This window comes from Rhodamnia argentea, chromosome 3 (genome assembly GCF_020921035.1).
Source record: "Rhodamnia argentea isolate NSW1041297 chromosome 3, ASM2092103v1, whole genome shotgun sequence".
Lineage (NCBI taxonomy): Eukaryota > Viridiplantae > Streptophyta > Magnoliopsida > Myrtales > Myrtaceae > Rhodamnia > Rhodamnia argentea.
The window spans coordinates 16,676,014-16,699,317 of record NC_063152.1 but is presented as its reverse complement, the minus strand read 5'-3'; the positions used below and the strand labels follow the sequence as shown (position 1 = coordinate 16,699,317).

The window sequence follows — 23,304 nt, the reverse complement described above, 5'->3', positions numbered from 1 at the left end:
TCATTTCCTTCTTGCTTCGGTAAATTTCTTATGTCACCACTAAATGTTGTCTCAATAAGTTTTCTCATGAGGCAAACGCAAAGCGTTGTCGCTTATGGTCCCCACCATTGTTCACACTCACTCTACCCAAAGGGTCGAAGACTCTTCATCAACATGGCGAAGAAAAAGAGCAAAAATAAACGAATAAAGGGAGACACAATAGTTCATTGTTTGCTCTTCTTTTCAATGGATATCTTCACATTACTTAAGTTTTTTGGAGAGATTGCGCCGTTGATGCAGTCGGAGTGGGCCTTGTCACCACTCATACTTACAAATTTTTGGTGATTAGTCAAAGATCGAATCCCGCAAAGAGCGGCTTTATTCAGATGGTGTGAAAGGCTATTATGTAATAACTATCGGAATCTACAACACCACAAGAAAGAAAATGGAGAAGGGAGATCATTATGAAGTATGAAACGTCAATCAATTACTAAATAAGTACAAATGTTTTCTTAATAAGCCCATATAGCAGAAAGACTTTCGGGAAGACCATTCAAACTAACATCTCTATAGCAAAATTCATATTTCTTACTATTAGTGTATTGGGCTTAAACATGATAGGAATGATGACTGATATATAGAGACCGAGGACTATTGCTAACATGCAACACAGTAAGATTACTACCCACAAACTAAATGGCAAGCCTGATAAAATGAATATATATAAATTTGACACAACATATTACAGATAATTATCAGAAAAGTCATGAGGTTATTATACGGATGCCAATTCAGACGTAATCTTTCAATTTGGCCAATGTAGTCTTTAACCTTTTGACAAATTCTAATTTTTTATATATAAAACTAGTGACAATTCGTCCCACAATATGCAATGTTAATCTTTATAATTCCTGTCTCTAATTGCCAGAGCATTAAAAAAAGGATAGCAAATTTCTGGAGGAGGACTAATGAACAGAAACCTCGTTTTCATTGGAAGAGACGGGAGATCCTCAAACTTCGAGACCTAATTTCTTTTAACAACCGATGTTGAGAAAACAGGCGTGGCGATTAGTACAGTCCACTTCTTCCTTGCGGTATCAACTACTGAAACGCCTTTACTTCCCTCATTCTGAGTTCGGGACAGTGGGTAAGGGGCATCGACATTCGTGGGGTTGACAAAGTCTCCTGGTGGGGGAGAAGTGATTGACCCCTCGGTGAGGTGGCCAGTAGGGAATGGGAAAAGATAAATATTAGAGAAGCCGAATGGATTCCTAGAGCAACGATTGGAGGTCCAGCGAACAGCGATTAACCTACCAGGGTTTCAGAGCTAATTGTTAGTGGCATTCCAGCTTGGAATGAACAGCTTCGTATGAATCTTTTCGATGAGCAAACGATGATTGAAAAATTCGTTTAGGTTCAGAGGCAAAAGAGGACAAGTTGGTCTGGACGAACACAAAGTCGGGTGTATACAGTAAAGAATGGGTACAATAAAGTAACAGGGTACATGACAGCACCATCACAGCCTTTACATCCATATTAAATCCCTCTTGTGATGGGATAAATCGAAGGTGCAGCTCTCAAAAACACTTAGAACTCAACTCAACTCAACTCACGAACGAGGAGGAGACCGAAGATGGCTTTACAATGTTTCTGTATTTACAATCGATTCATCCATATCAAAATGGTTATAAGACACGCCTATTTAAAAGATTGACACATTACTCTTGATCCACCTCTAGAAATATGTACACGATATCATAGGACTGATAGACCGGGACCCCGAACTTGACATGCCTTTTCATTACGAGGACCTAAAAATGTTAACCACAACGGGGTGGGATAAATCTTAGTGAGTCAACGTGTGACATCCTGTATTCCAACTCACTTTCGAAACTTTGAATGAGTGAGATGTCTCATTGATGTATTTCGGTTAAATCTCACTCGAAATTGATTGCTCTCAAGAAGACTAACCAAATGGAAATGGCTAGCTAAGAAAATCAAGTACGTGGACCTAAGAACTTGATCTTGGACTGACTCTTTGGCCATGAAAATTGTCGAGAGAATATTTTAGACCATTATAGGCTGATCCTAGAATGATTAAGGAACGATTTAGGTGACACTCTATGCTTGGATCGCGGGTGATTCTGTTTGACCTTGTATGGGTTCCGAACGTCCCTAAATCATTTTCTAATGATCATATACATCGGGACTAGTGATTGACCATCGCAATTATATGACAACCAAAGTTGCCATGCCTCGAGAAATTCTTAAACGTGATATTAATCACGGGACGATATGCGTAACTCTTAAAAGCCGCCCATTAGTTTGAGATACGCTGAAATTTCAACCGATCGATATTGATCGCGAATCGAACTTTGAAATTTGACGTCGGACCTTTAGGGATTCCAAAATTTTAATTTTGGACGTTGCCTCATCCGAAGTACGGTTACTTCGCGGTTTGCCCCAAAGTATTCGGAAAAATGAAATTAGGACTGAAAATGGGAAAAGACCCATTTACCCTTGGAAAATACCCATCAAGCTATTTCGGTCAAAGGGCATTTCGGTCTTTTTCCCCTCATAGCCGAAATTTTGACTAGTCAACTTGGGTAGCAAATTACCAAAATACCTTTCTTGTATTTTAAGAGCAAAATGAGATGAATTATTGGTGAGCCCCACAAGTTTCTCTCTCCTTTTTGCAAGACCAATAATTCAAGATAAAATAACTACCCAAAAATATCCTAACCTATTCTAATAATGATATTCATCTTCTTCTTCATTATTAGCAAAATTTTCTCTCACTTCTCTCTTTCCCCCCTAGCTTGGCCGAACACCCTCACCACCGCCACCACCACCGCCGAAACCTCACCAAACCTCCACTAGCCCCACCGTGAGCCGCCAGCCACCCTCGGACACCCAAAGCCGCCGTGAGTCACCCGGAGCCACCGGATCGCCGTGGATCAACGCCGGCCGAGAGGGACTAGCATAGTTGTATCGGGAGCTATGCCGTGCAACCGACCCGGATGCGAAACAAATGGGCAGTACCCTACATGTATTGTAGATTTGGGTGTAGGAGCATTTTAGATGTGTCTCCCCTAATCCGACTTTCGGTGCTCCTTTCCTAGATGCACCTTCCGGTAGTCGGTATGTGATATATTACTTTTTCAGTTCGTGCGTCATTAATTATTTGCAGTGCGTATAATACATGAAAATATAAAGTTATATGTTTATGCGGCTGAAGTGGAGACCGAACTACAATTGACATCCCCATACATACTGTGACATATCTGCACTACCAACTTGATCAAATGGGATTCGAAGATGTAAGTCATGATAGCAATGAGTGGGTTTAATATCATGCTATTTTTTAAATTAATTTTTCATTTAATTTTATATGTTTCATTACGAAAATACATTACTTGGGAGCTTTACAAGGGTATTGAAGAGGATATACTAGATTACCGCCTACGGGGATAACACTATTAGAGGGTGAAGGTGCCACTCATCCGTCACTAAATAGTTGAGTAGCACTATCCGGATCGAGTACTCCGGTAGTTTGGTTTGCACCAGCCAATATCTAGAGATCCCCTCGATCATTTTGCCTTGCATGATATTGATAACATGCCACCCGGACGGATTGGGCGAATAAGCATAGAAGGTGGATCAATTTGTGGAACGGACATACCGAACGTATAATCTCGAGTAGAAGTACAATGAAAGCACTCCACTTTCATTCGGGATATATGGAGTGATTACGTCGACATACATGAAAGTGGATTTCTGTTGTGAGAGCCACAATGGGTTCAACGGTTCGTGCAAACACTTACAATTTAATTCATTATTTATTTTTAAGTAACATAAATTATTGGCATTTGATAATTTTTGTTAATTTTGATATCATTACCAAGGTGATGGCGTAGAACGGATCGTACATATCATGGATTCGGTTGGTCTATCTGCTAAGGCTTGGGTAGAAGTGAAAACTATAGCTAAGGCAATACTATACGTTTAGAATGAGGAAAGACGGCTAACAATGATACCAACACCCCAACCAAGAACTACACGGCAGACTGTTGGGTCGGATGAGGAGGATGACCCCCTGAGATTGTTTAGCCGATCCGGAGAACTCCTCGAGCTTTTCCAGGCGATGATGTCGTCCCCATTCCATGGAATATCATATGACGAATTTCGCTTCCGAGTTCACTCCGGGGTTTAGCCATTATTTCGATTCGGGGTTCACCCAGGTTTGCAGAACATTTGACGATCCACATCCGTAGACTCCTCCCGATCGTCGATCAAAATATGGACCCGATTTCACTCATTTTTATCTAGTTCCTCCTACAGTAGGATATGGCATATTTTCACAAGATATGCCTTCGTCATCGACACATCTTACTTAGCCGGATCCTCGTTCTTGTCGATACAACACTAGACTTCCCGATCAATGGAGACAATCTCATTGCTAAACAGGAGGTCATGTAGGAAGAAAGTATCATTAGTATATGTAATTACAGTTAACTTGTTATCTATTATGAAGATCCAATGTTTTTTGTATATTTTAAGTAATTAAATATTGATAATTATATTACATTTCAAAATAAAAAAATTATAAATTAAAAAAATATAAACATAAAAAAATATGAAATTAAAATGAAAAAAAACCAAATAAATAAGGTTCTACGTGTGGGGAGGGGCTGGTAGCCTACTCGATACCTATACTACTGAAATGAAGCCCACTCGGCACTCGAACTGCCAAGCGAGCCTCCCACTCGCCCCTCGGCCGTATGACTATCGAGATCAGTTCTCGCTCGGCGATAAAAACCGCCGAGCGACACTTGATTCGGCAAATAAAAAAATTTCATACCCGATTTACTTATTACATTTTTTTCCCACCTGGTTTGGAAAAAAGCCCTTATAATTTTGGATTGTCAACGATCAAACTTGAGGATATAGTATAATGATCGATAAGTTGATCGCATAATAAGCTCGGAAGGTGAAGATTTACACTTAAATTGTTGTTGTCCGGTTGTTAGCTTGTTTGGAATGATTGTGGTGATCGATAATATTGGATTATGGGTATGAACTTGTGTGGTACCACGATCATTTACGTTGTAGATTTTTATTGACGGCTCTGATTGATGAGATAAGGTTCGAAAGAAAGTGAATGATGAACGTTTGGACTAAAGGCCAATGTGATTGAACACGTATGAGTTTTATCTAGATAACGATTGGGCATGAAGTTATAGTTTGATCCGAGGCAATTGATCTTTGAGTTATGATTGTCGTTGGTGGAGTTAAAAAGTTCGAATTGATAAAGATCGATGTGGAAGCGAGTGGTGTGTGAAGAGTGCTAAGGACGATCATGCATTGCACATGTTCATAGCGTTAAAGTTGGTCCTCAAAGTGAAAAACATATTTCGAAAGTGTATAGCATTGCACCTTGAGCGACAGATGAAAGACTGTGAGTGGATCGAGATGTCGCAAATAAGTGAGGCTCTATGCTTCGCAGTATTGGTGAAGGTCGGTTTATACCTCCGAATGTGAATCGGAGGGGACCCTCTACTATGTGACTAGGATAAGCGTGAATTGATTTGAGACTCATACGAGCTAGTTGACCAGCGACCCAACAATGTTGTGGTGGAGTATATACGGTTTGAAGACCGTAGTCATGGGAACCACGGGTAGGTATGTAGGACGGAGAATTGTAGAGACAAACATGAAAAATTTGTAAGGGCGGGTTATGAGTGAATGATGTGGCAGAGTCCGCCAGATAAATTTTCAGCTCTTGAGATTGGTGATGACCCCGAATAAGGTTAAGATTGCGAGATATGGCAATTGGAGAGGACAAGTGATCAGAGTGCGCAACGAAAGCTTGTAAGAAACCCATCGCAATAGCTATAGTACTAGTCCAGTTAGCACGACAACGTATTAGAATCTGAGACAACAGTTTTGGTGGATTAGTATGAAGGCTGACATAGCCAAGCACTTGGCGAAGTATTTTAAGTGATAGCAAGTTAAGGTGCAGTCTTGTAAACCGAATGAAGGGTAAGAAGGCTTCCTAAACGTACTAAAAAGGCTGCTTGCAGCCGCTGGAGATTCCAGAGTGAAAATGTGGGCATATCACAAGGGACTTTATGATGGGTTTGCTAAGGAGTCGGGGAGGCAATGACTCAATCTTTGTTGTGGTGGACAAATTGACAAAGTGTGCGCATTTATTGCGGTGCGAAAGGGTTTTGCTTTAGACGGATATGTAGAGTTGTATGTGCGGCACATAATGCAACCTCGGGGAGTATCAATGACGATCGCTTCGGATCGTGATCCCAAGTTCACCGCCACGATTTGGAAAAATCTGCGGACTACATTAGGAATGAAGCTCGGTTTAGTGATGGATGGCCGGTTTGAAAGGATAGTTCGGATGCTAGGTGATGTTTTATAAGATGTGATTGCATATGGGAAGAGAAATAGTAACAACTTCGGTCTGTTTGTTAGTTAAGAGATTGTCGTTCGATAAGTAGGGATAACTGATTTCGTGTCTATTTGTGATTATAATACGGCAATCAGCAAGCCCGGATGGTGACAATTTAGGTTTGGATTTTTTGGAGTTGGACGAGTTAACCTGTCTAGACAGATTGTGGATATGGAATTGTGACAGGTGGGTAATTGGGAATCGTATGCTTGAATCTAGCTCGTGTATTGATGGTCGCATCGTGGCTTTTGGGTGCTAAGTTGAGAAATGGATTAATATGAAGTGAGTGGTATATGACAAGAAGTGAGGATATTCCGAGACGTCAATGTCTTTATCTTTTTGAGGTTGTGTAGTGGCCTAATTTCGAGGACGAAATTTCCTAAAGAGAGGAAAGTAATGACGCTCCGGAATTTTGAAGTCCATAAGAAAAATGGACTCGATAGATTTTAATCGCGAGTTCCGGCCTGGTAATTAAATTTGAATTTTTAAGGATTTAAGAGACAATAATTGGATTGTTATGAGACTTCGGTCAAAATAAATTAGGTTTCGTCGAATCATAGCACTGAGGCCCTTCGCACCGGTACTAGCCCCGACTAAACCCTAGTTGTGAGATTCTCTAATAATGCCTTCAGTTTTAGTATCACTAGTTTAATTTACCCTGGTTAGCTAAATTACCGTTTTACCCCTAGATATTTTACACATAAGACAAAAATAGGGAATAGTTAGATTTGAATTATTTTTGTGAGCCCCCACATCTTTTCAACTAGTTGCCCCCACTTTTCGTCACATCTCTCTCTCTCTCTCTCTCTCTCTCTCTCTCTCTCTCTCTCTCCTTCAGTTGACCTATGAAGCTCTCCTCCCCCTCTCTTTCTTCTTTCTCATTCTTCTCTGTCTTTTTGCTTCTTCTTCATTCCGTTCACCTGGCCGGTCCCCGCGCCCGATCTTGCCACCGTCGCCCACCTCATCACGCTATAGTCATCCAACCACGCCGAGCTAGTCCCGATCGCTGCACCGTCGGCTCGTCGTTCCCGCCGACGACCTCGAGCTCAGCCCCGTAGCTACCCGACTCTTCTATCTCACCCTCTTGGCTAACCATTAACCCCGATGCCCCGACAACATCCAACCGCCTGCACCACCCCTTGTCAATGACATACCAGCCCGTCGTTGAGTCACCAGCCGAGCCGAGCCGATGTGAGTCGCGCCTCTACTAGCCAAACTTAGCCTCCCTTTGGATCCGCCCTCTGCTCACCACCCGACGGCACCACCGGACACCACCTCTATCGCCGTCACGCCGCCACCCGTAGCCGCGTCGCCCCACACCCAGCTGAGATCCGGCCGAGCCCGACCCCGGACCCGCGCGAGCCGAGCTTGCTCTTTCGTCACGTCGTCGAACATTCGGAATCGACCCGAGCTGTTGCCATGATGTGTCGGCGACCCATACCGTCGAGATCCGACCCGAAACCATGCCCATCATGCTGAACCATGCTGAGACCCACAAGCCGCGCCTTAAGTCGCAAGCTACCGTAAGACCACTCACCCTTCGCCGCTTCGTGCTTTTGTCCGCTCTCGCCATGGACCCGAGAAGCCAATTGGAACCGTGACCCGCAAAGAACGAACCTAGCGTCGTCGACCCGTGACCCTTTGCCGCTCAAGATCTTCGCGATCGAGAGTCGTTGCCTTTCGTTGTTGTAGCCACCCGCGCCGTGCGTTATATTGGGCATCACCGACGCGCTCGACTCGTCTTCGAACGTCGTTTAGTTAGTGAGTTAATTCATAACTCACGGTTAGGCCGTTAATTACACTTAGGATAGCTTAATTATTATAATATGATGTTTAGGTAGACTAATTGTGGTCGGTTTAGTTAGAAACTTGGTTCAAGTTAAATGACCACAATTAAATAAGTCAGACCGGATAGTTAGGTGGACTATGGCTAGTTGGTGATTAGACTAAATTGTATGACTGGCTACAATTGTTCGATCGCGAGCGAGTGATAGGATAGAGCCAAGTGGGTGATTATTAGTCAGATGGATTGCATTATATTGGCTCGATATTATGAAATTGAAATTAATAACTACAGTTGGATTGAGTATTCGTAATCGGATCAATTAATTATATTTAATTAATTATTACTATCGACTATTTGATTGGGTGATGATTGATTGACTGTCCTATGCACGGGTGGGTATGTATTATATGTATTCGAGATTTAATCACCCCGTATATGTTGCAAAATCTTGTGAATAAACCGTGCATTCATATGACCATTTGTGGAATCAAACTGCATATTTGAGCATGAAAATGACCTTGGGCCAGATTTTTAAGCATGAGCGTGTGAGCATAGGACTAAATGCCAAAGATAAGAATTGACTAGTTGTACGGTATGCTTGTGTGGTCATATAATGGATTTCCTAAATAGCTCGTGATGTACTAATCGAAATCACACGACTTGTCAAATGCACGTCAATTCGTGCCCCCAGGTTGAATGGATGCCGGTTGCAACTTGTGATGGACCGAAGCCCCTATAAGGATTCCTGTTCATTCCATATTGGACCGATTGGAATCATACAGACTATCGGACACCGTCGCCGGAGGTAAGGGACAATGCTTGGTCATGCCAGTAGAGTACCAACTACCTAGTGTGCTCTGTACCAACCGCCTAGTGTGCCGGGCCAAATGGCCATTAATAATCAGAACACGTGTGGCATTCTATGTGGGTGTTCCGGTTGTTTTCCTTGATTGTTTGACTGTTGAGTAATGCCGAGCTTTGCATTATGCGTAGTCCAAGGTGTGGTAAGCTTGCATGTGGTTGGCTAGATACTATCGTGATATACTTGTTTATATAGGTCGCCCGAGCGAATCAACGCCCTAGCATGGCTTAAGCATTGACTCGTCGAGATTTATTTCTCACCCCGTTGTTGTTAACCCTTTTTCGGGACCAAGGTAATGGAGGTACAAGGAGACGTGTGGATGAGGGTGATATGACTACTCTCTTGAAGCAGAAAGGGGCATTAACCTTACTTGACCCACCCATCTTTTGTTAGTTTAAGGAGTCACTCCCAAGCATGGGGTGGTATATGTTTAACTTTGTAGGTTAAAGATTATTTGCTAATGAAAGTGAACCCGCCTTTTTGCTGAGCTGACTGTTGTAGTTGGTTGTCCCGCTTTCTATCCCTACGTATTGTTGTTGTCTTGGAGTTACGAGTTTCCGCATGCAAGTATTAAAAAGATAAAATATATAGGTCGAAGACGTGCCCGGGATGTCGTCCTTAATGACCCGAGGCGTTTTGTAGGAATATTGCGCACCCGAGGATCGGGGCATGATAAGCGTTATGATTCGAGCATAGTTGTAATCTCTGTTATATTGCTTGATCTATAGCGAAATTCTATGTTGATTTCTCCGTCGACATTTATCACAGCTAAAGGAAATAATCAAATTATTTCCTTTAGCTGTCTATTTTATTATTCATTCATTTATTATCTCGCAATGGAATTGATTTTCGAAGTAGAAGTATTCCCATGCGCCCTCGTGATGACGCAATGAATTTGCTTCACGAGAAAACTTATGGAGACAATATATAGTGCTCTATAAGTTGATTTCTAATTAGAAAAATTCGTTTGAGAACGGTTAAAAAGTTCAGCTTTTGGAACATTACTAACAAAAAATCTTCTACGAAAAATTATTGTCATCGGCCAAAAAAATTTCTAATTCATTTTTAATTCTTTAAATTTCTTTTAAAAAAATTTTGTTATTAAAAAGTATTATTTACTTTTTTAATATAAAAATTATTTTTTTACTCCGACAATCGGAGACGGTGACTTAGCGGTGGACGTGGTTAGTGGCGGGCAATGGTCACCGGTGGGTGGCGGTAGGCTTACGAAGGTCGGCGGCGGTGTGGCCGCGGATGGTGGTTAGTGGCGGTCGACGGCGGTTGGGGGAGGAATCGGCAGTCAATAGTGGACGACAATGGGTGGCGACGGCGGATGCGTGATTGGGAGAGAGGCACTAAGCATGAAAAGAGGCCGAAGTAAGAGAGATATTGATGTTGAGAGAGTTTTACTTTCAAATGAGTAAATTTTTTTAAATTTTGGAATTGTCTCATAAACAACTTCAAAAGTAGAAAGTTGCTCCAGAAGTAGAAATGTAGTGTTGCGTAATCAAATGGATTTCTGCTTTAGAAATTACATTACCAAACGAATTTCTATTTTAGATGCACTTTTGGAGTATAAATTCATTTTCGAAAGTGTGAGTATACCAGCCCATGTGGTCCATTCCCATCTTTTCACTCACTCAACCCTAAGAGTCAAAGACTCTTTATCAACATGACCAAAGGAAAAGAGGTGGAAGGGAAAGGAAGACAAGTTGCTAAATAAAAGAGGAAATAACACAAATGGTGCTTAAAATTTGGCCTAATGTATAGTGTAGTTTCTGAATTTTGACCCAAAGTGCGATGTTGTATCTAGACCTTTAATTTATTCGATATGGTCTATGACATTAGTAATTATTCAATGTTATCTCTATACTATATGCAAATATTTAAAAGTTTAGGGACTACATCGAATATCAAGTTAGAGTTAATGGACCACACTGGATAAATCATCGATTAAGTGTGTGAATTTTTTAGGGGCATAAATATATTGAGGGGTATGCTAATTAACAAAGGCAACCAACGAGCTTCAATCTCATTAGAGTAAATCCTTTGAAAAGAAGCTTGAGCACATCAGCAAGTAGAATATAGGAAAAGAAAAAGTTTGTATTCAAGCGAATCGGCAAAATAATAATAATAACAACAACAACAACATACGGTGGTGGAATAAATAGCAGTTTTCATCCTTTCCATTTGTGATTTTAATTAATTATCAATTTTGAGGTTATTTTTGTCCATTCAATAAGTTTGGGAGCGTAATAGCCATTTAGAGGATGGAAATAAAGTGAGATTTTAACGAAGAATGGCAAAAAATGAATCGAGAAAAACCAGTAAAGAAGGAAAGCAGTGTGTTCCTCAAATAAAACATCACTAGATTCTCGATAAAATTTGCCGAGGAATGGATCAAAAGAGGGTTAATTGTTGGTCTCGTCATTGAAATACGAACACCGGTAAACCTCTATCTCGTGAGACTTCACACGCCATAAGGGGAGAAACCAGTAATGACAAAGATGTCAAGGATGGTAATTGATAGCTATGTAGCACGAACACGTGCCATAGGCCATCGTGTTGGTGCCCGACATGTAGTCAACTTGGGCGTCCGGCATGTGGTCAACAAGTGTTCGTGTCGTAGTCAACTCGGTGACATGCTCCGACACACATATGGGAAGGAACTTTCCTGTGAAAAAATAAATTTAAACGGCACTTCAATTTAGCCAAAGAGTCAAAAGAAGCGAGCGCCCACATTTAATCCGGGTGTTTTTAAAGAGCCATCTTACTTGTTATCCTCGCTAGGCATCCCATGTGGGATTTCTTTTTTCAACTTATAAACCTCTAAGTCTCATCTGTTGATTCTTAAAGAGACTTTCTCTTGGTCTCTCTTCCTCACAATCGATGTAAGACTCGTGAATCTACCTTATTTTGGCACTCATGAAAAGCTGGATAGAGTTGTTGGCATTGACTAGCATTAATTGGTTGTTATTTTTTTTTTCCATAAAATGGAAGAATATTCCTCTGAATGTCTTCTAATTGATTGTTACCAAATTTGATGATGAGTTGAGATTTTGTTAGGTCTGGATAGTGGTAAAACCTAGTGTACGAGTTGTCAAAGCAATGGTGGGAGAAGTCTTGGAGGCCCATTTGTGCGGTGCTCTGGTGCATTACGGAAAGTTTCAAATGTAGTGCAACGCGGTGGGTATCTAACCTCAGTCAAACGTCGGGGATGCCATGCGATTGCTGTGCAGACTATCTTGTTTCTTCATCAACTCATTCAACGTGAACGGAGCTGGCTACCCACCACTGGAAAAGCCCAAATTATGTGATAGTACTTGTGAGAAAGAGCTTGAAAACGTATGGTGAGATCACATTCCCTCTTCTCTTTTGACTAATTCAACATGACCTGAGTCTTGAGATGGCATAGAATAGCCGGATGTTCGGATTACCTTGGATGTGAAATTACCAAAATACCCTTAGCCTAATTGTGAAATTATGATTTTGACCCTAGGGCTTTTATGAGAACAAGACAAGGAAAAATTATTGGAGTGGGCGCCACCTCATCTCTCTTTCCCCCTAAAGTCAAATAACCCTATCCCTATCTCTCTTTTTCTCTCTCGTCTTTCTCTTCTCTATCCTTTTTTTTTTTCTCACGCAGCTTCCACCCCCTCCCGAACCGACTCTCTCTCTTTCCCTCCGTTGCCTCTTCTTCTTTCTTTTGGGCGACACATCCATCGCCACCGAGCGTCCCCAACCTCTCACCAGTTCCACTGTCGCTCACCACCGCCGTAGCCACCACCATCGCCGCAGCAAGCCCAAATTAGCCAGAGAAGTCAACCTGCCCTGTCCGGCCTTTGCTGCAGCTGCTCCGGATCTGCTTTTGTTTGCAACTCACGGCTGCTGCTCCTGTCTCCACAAGCTGCCAGCCACTTCCCTCGACTTCCCTCGGACCTCCACCAGCCGTCCCCATCGTCGTCTCAGCCATTCGGAGCTTGGAACAGTGGAGAAAAGCCACGGACAGCCTCTGCTTTGCCCCCGACTCTGCTTCCTCCCCTGCTCTGCTTCGGACCAGCGCCTTGTGCCGCCTCCAACTCACTTCTCCGCCCACCTCTGACCACCACACACTCCCAAACACCCTTTCAGACCTCCACTGACAGTCCCACGAAGCCCCGATGCCGTCGGAACCCCAAGCAGCCCCCACCGAAGCCCTGCCCTGTTTCGTCCATTGTTTTAGCTCGGCTTGTGTGCCCGTGAGCCTGGGCCGTGAGCCAGTCCACTCGGGCCTTGAGCCGAGACTTTGTGCGGAGTAGCCCGGGTTGTGTCCTAGGTTGGGAGCCCGTGTGGCCCGGCCCGTGTGCTAAGTGTGCCGGGCTTATGGCTGAGCTTGTGAGCCACTATTCCTGGGTTGCATGCTGAGTTTGTGGGCCAAGTGGCCGAGACATCGTGTCCCGTGTGCCTGGGCTCTGTGCCGAGGACCAGAGCCCAAGTGGCCGAGGTTTTTGGGACCAAATTGTCCAAGAAATTTAGCATGTGAGCCCAAGTGTCCTAGTCGCGTCCGACGGTTGTGCTCGAGGAATTTCCAAGGATCACCGTCGCACTCGCCTCGAATATTTGACTGTGATTCGACCTTTAATCCTTGATTAGGTCATTAATTACATTTGAATTAGCTTATTTAGATTATTATGTGTTTAGGTAGTTCGATTAGGGCCAATTTAGGTTAGAAACTTGATTTAGGTTCAATGGCCCTAATTGATTAAGTTAGTCTGGTTAGATAGGATTACGTGGCTAATTGAAATTAATTGATTAATGGAATGATTATTATTCCTTGATCGCGAGCGAGCAATAGGTTAGAGACGAGCATACGTACGATTGACGTATTGGATTGATTAATAATGAATTAACGTACGAATCGAGCCTAAATAAGTGAGATTGGATTGAATTCTCGTGGTGATATGCTTGGCCTTGCTTGAATCGATCATTTATATCGATTGTCCGATTGAATTGATTGATTATTTATTGATTGATTGGATATTCGATTTGGGGGTTAATCATCTCGTTGTGTATGCAGAGTTGAGTGGATAATTACTTGCATTCGTATGACCACATCTAGCATCAATTGCATGTATTGGCAAGGAAATGGCATTAGGCCGAGTCACGAACATATCGTGTGAACATATGGCTAAAAATGAAATTATGAACTGATGGATTGCAGATTGTGTTTGAATGGTCACATAATGGATCTTTCCTCACAATGTCGTGCCGTGTCGATCGGAATCCCACGACTTGTTAGATGCACGCCTTTTTGTGTCGCCGGATTGAGCGAATGCCGGTCGCAGCTTGTGACGCACCGAATCCCTTATAGGGATTCCTGGTAGTTCCGTGCCGCGTCGATCGGAATCACACGGACTATCAAATGTCGTTGCCGGAAGTAAGGGACGATGTCCGGTCGTGCCGGAAGAGTACCAACTGTCTAGTGTGCTATGCACCAACTGCCTAGTGTGCAAGGCCAAATGGCCGTTAATAATTAGGCTACATGCAATTGTGACTCGTTCATGGGCAAGTGTGTGAGCATCTTGACTATGAAATCTGGTATCGGACGGATTGAGTAGAACGACGGAAGTACATATTCGCACTTGTTTGAGTTATCATTGCATTTTGTGTGGTAATATAGTGGATGAGTTGCATGAGATTGAGATATCCGCATTGAGGTATGCGATTGATTGATAAGACGTTCGGGACGAGTTGATGTGATGTCTTGCCCGTGAATTGGTTGATATGAATGTCACATCATGTTTTACATTATATTATGCATGGCTTCCGGTAGATAAGCTTGCATGTGACTGAAAAATTTATACTATGATTCTATTACTACTTAGTAAGGGTTCAGAGCGAATCAATGCCCTAGACCGGCTTAGGCGTTGACTCACCGAGATTTATTTCTCACCCGTCGTGATTACCACTTTCAGGCTCTAACTAATGAAGCTAGTAGTTCTTTGAGAAGGCGATGAGAACGAGGGCGACGTAGCCTTATTTGAAGTAGATACAAAGTTGATCCTACCCCCGCCCGAAGTATGGGGCCGATTAGCATGTCATCTAAGTTGGCCTATGACGTGTACGTAAATGAAATCATGTTTTTGAATTGATGCGTTTTTCCTACTTGCCTATCCCTATTTTATATTATTATCCGAGAATATTATACATTTCCGCATGCGTAATTAATCTCAAAGGTTGGTAGCGTGCCCGGGACGCTATCCTTTAACCTGAGGGACGAGTAGACAAGGATGCCGCATCCTCGAGGATCGGAGCGTGACACGAAGCATTTGCATTGAAGACCCATTTCTTGACCCATATATGATGAATTGTCTCATCTATGGGTTAGCTAAATTTTGCTAAATTGGTAATATGAGTTTGAGTAATAAAATCCAATAAAACGTGTGTTCTTAATGGGTCTAAAGCCCTATTCACCTGCAATCCGTCTTCACTTATCTTCAGATTCGGGCTGGGGTTAGTGTTATCATCTACTTATGATCTTCCTTTTTTAGTGAAAAAAATTATGGTCTTTCATGCTGTAAATAAATCATGAAAATTAATATATGGGCAAGAAAATTAATATATGGTTATACATGTCAGTGTTTATTGACTTATCGATTTTAAGATATATCCCATACTTCATTGTAAAACTCAAAAATTTTGCAATAAGGAAAAGTAGCACACTTATTTGGAACCTTATAAAACTACTAAAATTTTATCTTTGACGCGCTACACGCATAGCCTAAAAGTATCTATGTTTTTTTAGTAATATTAGTCGAGTCGGGTATGTGTCATTGTATTTGCATTGCGTATAAAATGAGTCAATACGGGTTAAATGAGTCGACTTGAGCTAGACCATTTTTGACCCGACCCGGACATTTGACAGTCCTAGAAATGAGGACAAAAGATAATCATGCTTGAGCCATCTTCTACGTTGTCCAACAAACGAAGAGGGGCAATGCATGTCTCACGATGGTAGTTGAAGGAACTGGGAGTTCGACAGTCAGTGCCAGCGGAGTCTAATGAAGTGTGAACTTGTTGAAAATTTGGAATTTAGAACGAGGGAAAATTCGAGAGCGAAGGTTGAAGATGATGGAATTTGCAAAAACTGGAGACTAAAATGTGAAATCTTTGCCAGGAAGTCAGAAGCGGCGGTTACCAATAGAAAATGGCAGAGACTGTGGAGCGGTGGCCAATCCCAGCGAGACAGAAAGAGAAAGGGAAGGGAAGGCAAAGGCCCGCCTGGTTTGTTCTTTTAGTTAGGTCATAGACATCCATCATATTTGGTTTCAACTGAAAAATAATTCATGCCGCGAATATCTTCTAGGATCTTTTGCGTTTATATTGCACTTAGCTAACTCCACTTCATGAGCTAATAGTATAATTTACCACTTAAAAAATTCCTTCTTTACCTGTTTAGTTTTTATAATTTGTTTTACATCTCCGTGAATAACTGTCTTCATGCAGGAAAAGTACTAAAAAAGTCTTAAAAATATTGCATTGGTAATAATTACTCTTAAACCTTTTAATTGGATTAATTTCCCCCTTTTCTTCTCACTTCTGTGGACGCTTGTACAAAGAAAAGTGAAAGAAAAAAAAGAAAGGAAAAAAAAAACTATACATAATAGAAAATATATATAAAAAAAGTCCACATCAACGCCAACCATGCCACATAGGGTGGCCGGCATCCACGTCATCGATTTTCGATCTAAATTAGCCGAATGGACATAATTGGTACTAATGTTAAAATATTTAGGACTAAATTGATCAAATTGAAAGATTTAGGATTGAATTAATACCAACCAACACAGTAGGTTTATGCATTTTATGATACTTTTCCGATCTTGGCGCTCAGTTAGGACGTCTATGTTGCATATCAATTTACACGTCTCCTTTTCATGTCATGAAAATCGAGTCCAAAAAAAACCCTATTTTTCAGGTTAGTCATCTTAGATTGCATGTCCATTCACTTAGAAATATATTTAGCATTGCATGTGCTTTTAGGATAAATTGCATATTTGAGTCATTTATTGTTGATTTAATTTCCTCTTATGCACAATTTGAGAGAAAAACAAAATACAAATTTACCATTTTTACATGATAGACTTAGGACAACATCACACTTAGGATAATAGTTATATTTTTATTTTTCACAGTTAGGTAACGTAATTTATTCAGAGGAAATTTTTTCACAGATAGACTTAGGTACGTAATTTACATTTTACAATCGAAAAAACAGATATTTCCAAAATTCACAGGAAAATTTTGTTACCAAACATCATGTACTCCACATGCTCAGATTCAAACAGCAGATTAGCTGCCTATTCAAAGGAAAAACAAAAAAAAGATCAGTCAAAATCTGATCAGCGTAGGAACCAACACGAGGTGTTGGAAGGATTGAATTGTTTAAGTTGAACCTTACTGAATTAGACGAAAAGACAAACGTTAGAGGACGAAATCGGAAAACACAACGTAAGTAAGACCACATATGAGGATTTGTTTACAAAGGGCTATGAACTGAATTTGCAATGTCCTTTTCGTGTTTTTTAAGACACCTGAGTGCTTAAAATTTGAAAGGGAAAAGAAGCAGAAACTCTCGGTAACCAAAGCTTTATTTCGAAATTTTCAGAATCGTTATTAGTAATTGATCAATCAAAGGAAAACCATGACTGCCCATCAATCGCGATACGCTATCAATATGCTATCATCAAAACGAATCAATCTTCCAGAATCAACACCGTGTAGAAGAGGCACATGAACTTGTATATCCATTCAAAGATGACAAATACTCTTGATCAACCAAGAGCTGAAACGATCGTTACAGACTTCAAGAGAGAGCGTTACTGGAAATGAAAAGGAATTGAAGAGAGCGTAGAGAAGAATGAGACCTTATTAAGGTTTCGTGAAAAATGAATAATCAACAAACATTCATGTCTATTATGAAAATATTTTTCGTTCATTCATTTTTTTTTTATGTGATGTGAGCGATTCTTAAGAAAATACATTTCAAATAATTCATTTTTTACGAAACGAAGAGAGTGCAAAAACATCTCTGCTTGGGAAAGTAAGCAGGAGAGAACAAGCACGGCCTGGGAAGGGACGACGGAGACATTGTCCCTCCTCGTCTATACTCTGTTTTTGTGCTTTCCAGCTTTCGACTAGCATTGCATCCTCGAATTCTCAATTTTAGCCCCAAAATCACGTTAGAAAGTCGGAGAGACGGCACTTATTGAGGGCCTTAGTACATATATAATTCAAAACAGTCAAAAGAAAAAGTGAACATTACAAAAAGAAAGTGTGTTTGTAAATTGTAATCACATCAAATAAGTTCGAAGTTTCAGATTCTTGTAACGTGACAATCAGGCAACTCTTGTAGTTTAAAACAGCCCACAATTTCAAGTATCTGCAATGATTCCGGAACGCCTCGAAGCTCAAACAGCTCATCACAGTCCCATAGATGAATTGTCTTGAGCTTCTTCAAGTTAGACAGATCAGGCAACATTTGCAGTTTTGAACAGTCCCCAATTTCAAGCATCTCCAGCGATTTCGGAATGCCTCGAATCTCAGGCAGCTTTCTATAGTACTTTAGATGAATTTTCTTGAGCTTCTTCAAGTTAGTCAAATCAGGCAACTCCGCCGATGATGGAAGCTCATCGAGCTCCAATGATATCAAATTCTCCAAACCTTCAAGGCCTTGAATCTCCGTTAGCTGGTCACACCTCCTAATTGTCAAATCCGATAGCGATTTCAAATATGAAAGATCCCCCGTTGTCTTCAAACTTGAACTCCGCTGGATCAATAAAGATGACAAATTTGGCGGAAGTCTAGGTAGGCATTGCAAATTATCGCAGCCGAGCTTGAGTCGCTTCAGCTGAGAAAGGAAAACGATATCGGACGATAGGGAGGTGATATCAAGACTAGCCAAGTCCAATTCCTCGAGCATGCGTAATCTTCCAATCCACCAACCACTTGGAGCTTCTTCAAGTTTAGGAGGATCTTTGGGCTGCCGATCCAAGTGCAAACTCAATGTTCTCAAACTCAATAGGTTCGAGAGGTCTGGCAACATCTTCATTGAGTACGAATGAAAACTTAGAGTGATGAGACTTTCTGGAAGCTGAGGCAATGCCGAAATTCTTGTGGGTTGCAATTTCAAGATTCTCAAAAATTGTAACTTCCCAATATGATCGGGAATTTCTTCAAGAACAACATCCCCCGCCTCTAGCTGTTCGAGCTTCTCCATCATTCCAATGGCGCTAGGTAGTTTTCTTATAAGGCAGTACTTTAACTTTAGAACTTTCAAATTCTTCATGCTCCCAATGGATTCAGGTAACTTCTCAATTTTCCTCGTTTCCAATATATACAACTCAATCAGTGAATTGAGATTTTCGATCGACTTAGGCTCCGCTGCTGATGCTGTGCAACCAACGAAACTGAATTTTTCCAATGATAGACATGAAAACAAGCTGAGAATTTCCAGTTTCTTCATCTTTCTCCATTCAGGGATCTCTTTTATAGATGTAGAGTCCAAAAGAAGTTCCCTTAATGATTCCAGTTCGCCCATCTCGTCAGGTAACTTGCAGAGACAAAAACAATCCTTCAAACTTAAGAAGACCAACCTTTTAAGGTGACCGATGGATGGATCAATGTGAACCAAACTCTTACATCCTTCGAGAATCAGCCGCTCTAAATTGACATGAGGGGACAAGTCCGGAGTTTTTCGCAATTTTTCGCATTCAGTGAGGTTTAGGACCTTCAAATCGTTAGCCAACTGAAAAGAAGACAACATATTGCTCTTCTGGTTAAATTAAGATAACCTACAACAAAAGAACTCACATAGATTTTATCTGCGAAAACCGTACCTTGATGTGGCTCCATCCATCCCATTTTTCTGTGATTCTACTCCTTGAGAAATCAAGGATTACCAGCTTCCTCAGGGAAAAATGAGTCAATTTGAAAGCCGTAGGCAAGTAATGCCATGAAAGCCATCTCAACTCTGGAAGGATAAATGGGCCAAATGTGGTTTCATGGAGATTTGACCAATGGTAGTACAGAAAACAACCCACGGGAGTAGGGATGGAGTATGTGTTCCCATTGAAGTCTTCGCTATCCACTTGGAGGAACCTCACATTTAAAAGACTTGGTAGGCATTCTTTTATCAAGGAGTATTGAGATAGCTTCTCAAGCTTAAGACATATTGCTTCAATACATCCAATTCCATGAACAACGCCTCCCATCTGCCAAAATAAAAACATGAAAAAAAAAATTTAGAAAAAGCCCTGATTTTCTGCGTTGATATCCTTCAAGGAGAAAGCAATCATATCTTTTGTTCTAACATTGAAAAAGATTGGAAAACCACATATGTAAGTGCACGGGACATGAATCAACTTTGATAGAATCGAAAACCTACATGAATATGCTGGTGACCAATCCCCTTAAAAAGGAATGAAATTGTACAATTTACCTGAATTTTCTCCAGAATCTCCAATGCTTGTGCTTGAGTCCACACCCATTGTTGCTTCTCTGGTTTCCTCCCGCTTCCTTGTTGTATGGAATTTCTTCCAATATCCCTTAACCAATCGTGCATCCACAGTTGGTTATCTACTCTGATCTTTATCCAGGATCTTTGCTGGAGGATTTGAAACGATTGTACAGGAAGAAATCTACAGCTTTCCCACATGTGAATCACAATTCTTTTATCGAACCCTTTGAAGAAATAAGCGACGTCAAGAAATATTTTTCTTTGGTCTTCATTTAATGATTCAATGCTGATCATCAGCTTCCTTTGGGCATCCTCTTGAGGTAATTCTTCTCACTCCTTTAATATGGTATCCCAATTTTCAATGCTTTTTTCCGATAAAAGAGAACCTATTACCTCGAGAGCTAAAGGAAGACCACCGCATATATTTAGTGCTCTTTTAGAGTGAGAGATGTATTGCTCTAAGGGATAACCTCTTCTAAACGCATGTTTGCTAAAAAGTTGAAGAGAATGATCAAAATCCATGCCAGTAAGTTCATAAGTCCCATCAACAAGTATAGGCCTATCGAGAATCCCCTAGCTTTTGATCGTAATAATAATCTTACTTCCTTTACTTCCTTTCCCAAACCAATCACGCTTCTGCATGAGCGCATCAAGTTAAGTTGCTTTGTCAACATCATCAAGTAGAAGAAGCACTCTTTTAGAGTAGAACCTTTCCTTGACCACCTTTGTCCCCTCCATTATATTATCAATACGGGTCCATTTATTTTTAAGGATGTCAGATATGAGTTGATTCTGCAAGCGCGTCATCTTTGCTTCTTGGATGTTGGAAAGGAAGCAACAATCAGCAAAATCATTAGAAAGTTTATTATACGCTATCTTGGCAAGAGTTGTCTTTCCCACACCACCAATGCCAAGAATTCCAATGATCTTTGTTTCATGGTTGTGGGAACCTATCATACTCATGATTTCATCCACAAAATTGTCTACTTCGACCAAGCAATCAGATACTTCCAAGTATACGCTTTTGAACTCAGTCAAAACGTTATTGACAACTTCTTTCACAAATTCACCTTTGCCTCTGATAGTATTGGAGGAAAAAGCATCAACACCTTAGGTTTAACTAAACAAAACAATGGATTTTCGAACAACTAGATCGCGCAAGAAATATTTAAATACCTGTTTGGATTGTTGTGGAGGTTCCATCCCTTTAGTGCTCCAACATCATTGAGGGCAGCCTTCCACTTGTTGATAGTCTCAGCATCGAACCGCTTCTTGTTTCATGAGAAGCAATGGCAGTGCAGTAGTGCTCAGTCTGGTATTTTACCTCAGATGGTGCAACATCGTAGAATATGGGCATGATCTTATGTTTCCTTGTATTATTGCTCTCCACCATCTTGACCAACTCCTTAAGGCACCATGGACTATCGGCATATCCTTTAGAAAAGATTGGAATTGAGATGTTTGACTGCTCAATCGCTTGGAGAAGCTGGCTGTCGATCTCTTCCCTAATGCGAAGTTCTTCGTGCGTCTTTATATGCCCGAATTCGAGCATCAATCATGCTGTTGTGGAGGTGATTAGTAATGTCGCTACAGGTATTAGGTCCTCTAAAGCTCAAAAACGCTTCGTAATCGCACCCTGAAGACTTCTCCATTTCCTGATTATCAGAATGAGCGTTCAACATTTTAATTGGTTCTCCGCACAGGATCCCCTTGTAGGAATTTATGTAGAACAAAAGACAAAAAAATAGTAGCAGCTACTGTCAATGCGAACTACAACCACAACGGTTGGTGCAAATTCTCTGGGCAGCAAGGTTTTGAAATGCTGCCACTATATGATAAACATGTGCAGGATGAGGAGGCTAATTTCTATTAGAAGCGAGTGTAGAGATGAGTTTCAAGTCATTGTACCAAGGTATGGTTAGGCTAATTTCCATCAGAAGCAAATATAGAGATCCGCTTCAAGTTATTATAACGAAACCCTATCCACAATGCACATGCTCTTTCATGGCAAGATTCCTACAATGCTCAATTACAAGTTGTAAAAACTGGACGAGGAAACCGAAAAGAATGCTCAATTACAAGTTGTGGTTCACAAATAACTTTTCTAAATTCATTCCTTTAGCCTCTTCTTTTGTTTCGTCTGTGTCTATTCGAGAAATTTCAGAAATTTACCGCAGAATATAGTGTAAAAGTTTCACAATCAAAGGCATTTCAGAAATTGACTCTTCTCTGGCTGAAAACTTTGAACATCTTTCGATTCAATCTCAAGAGTATGCATAGACCCAGAAGCTACCAACCACCGATCTTCTAGAAATAGGTTACTACGTCCAACCTCCAAGTCATCCATGTGAGACCTTTGAACATCTTTTTCTAATTCATACTCCGGCATCGTATTAGCCAAATTTGATCGAAATTGATGTCAATGGATTTAATGAAAGATTCATGGAAAAATCTGACGTGGAATGCAATAAGCTTAAAAATTATGATTTGATCTAAGTTCATCGTTTTAAGGTTATTAGAAGTAGAGATTAATGTCTTAGGGATCATAGTTATCTAATTAGATTCTGGGATCTAGAGAATATTTAAGAGATTTAGTTACTTTTCCGAACAGTTGTCTAACTATTTTTTGTGAGATATTCTTTAGGGTTTTTGGGTTATTTCTATGGGCGGCACTCTTTTTCTTAGTCAGGTAACATTTATAAATTGATGAAAGGGAA

The 23,304-nt window shown here is 40.9% G+C and overlaps 1 protein-coding gene and 1 long non-coding RNA gene across 2 annotated transcripts; one reads left to right on the top strand and one right to left on the bottom strand.

Annotated features, from left to right (window-relative positions):
- Positions 1-411, top strand: LOC125314433. The gene is made up of 2 exons (XR_007197928.1): positions 1-201; positions 262-411. It is a non-coding gene; the product is annotated as an uncharacterized LOC125314433 (long non-coding RNA).
- Positions 412-12,898: 12,487 nt separating this feature from the next.
- On the bottom strand, positions 12,899-22,139 carry LOC125314115 (disease resistance protein RPV1-like). Its single transcript, XM_048275590.1, has 8 exons — positions 21,912-22,139; positions 21,764-21,858; positions 21,297-21,665; positions 20,981-21,077; positions 20,570-20,734; positions 19,968-20,342; positions 18,500-19,876; positions 12,899-13,291 (listed from the first exon to the last, which is right to left on the bottom strand). Exons 1-8 carry the CDS (start codon positions 22,137-22,139, stop codon positions 12,899-12,901), a joined length of 3,099 nt encoding a protein of 1,032 aa, XP_048131547.1.
- Positions 22,140-23,304: the final 1,165 nt, after the last annotated feature.

Bases quoted from the DNA above. Each gene is read 5' to 3' on its own strand.
- LOC125314115 (XM_048275590.1), bottom strand. From the start codon at position 22,139: ATGCTCGAATTCGGGCATATAAAGACGCACGAAGAACTTCGCATTAGG. The intron at 19,877-19,967 runs GTACGGTTTTCG...TCTTCTTTTCAG, and splicing joins ATGGATGGAGCCACATCAAG to TTGGCTAACGATTTGAAGGT. The intron at 13,292-18,499 runs GTGGGCTGTTTT...TGGACGAAACAG, and splicing joins CATTGCAGATACTTGAAATT to GGCAGGGCTTCGGTGGGGGC.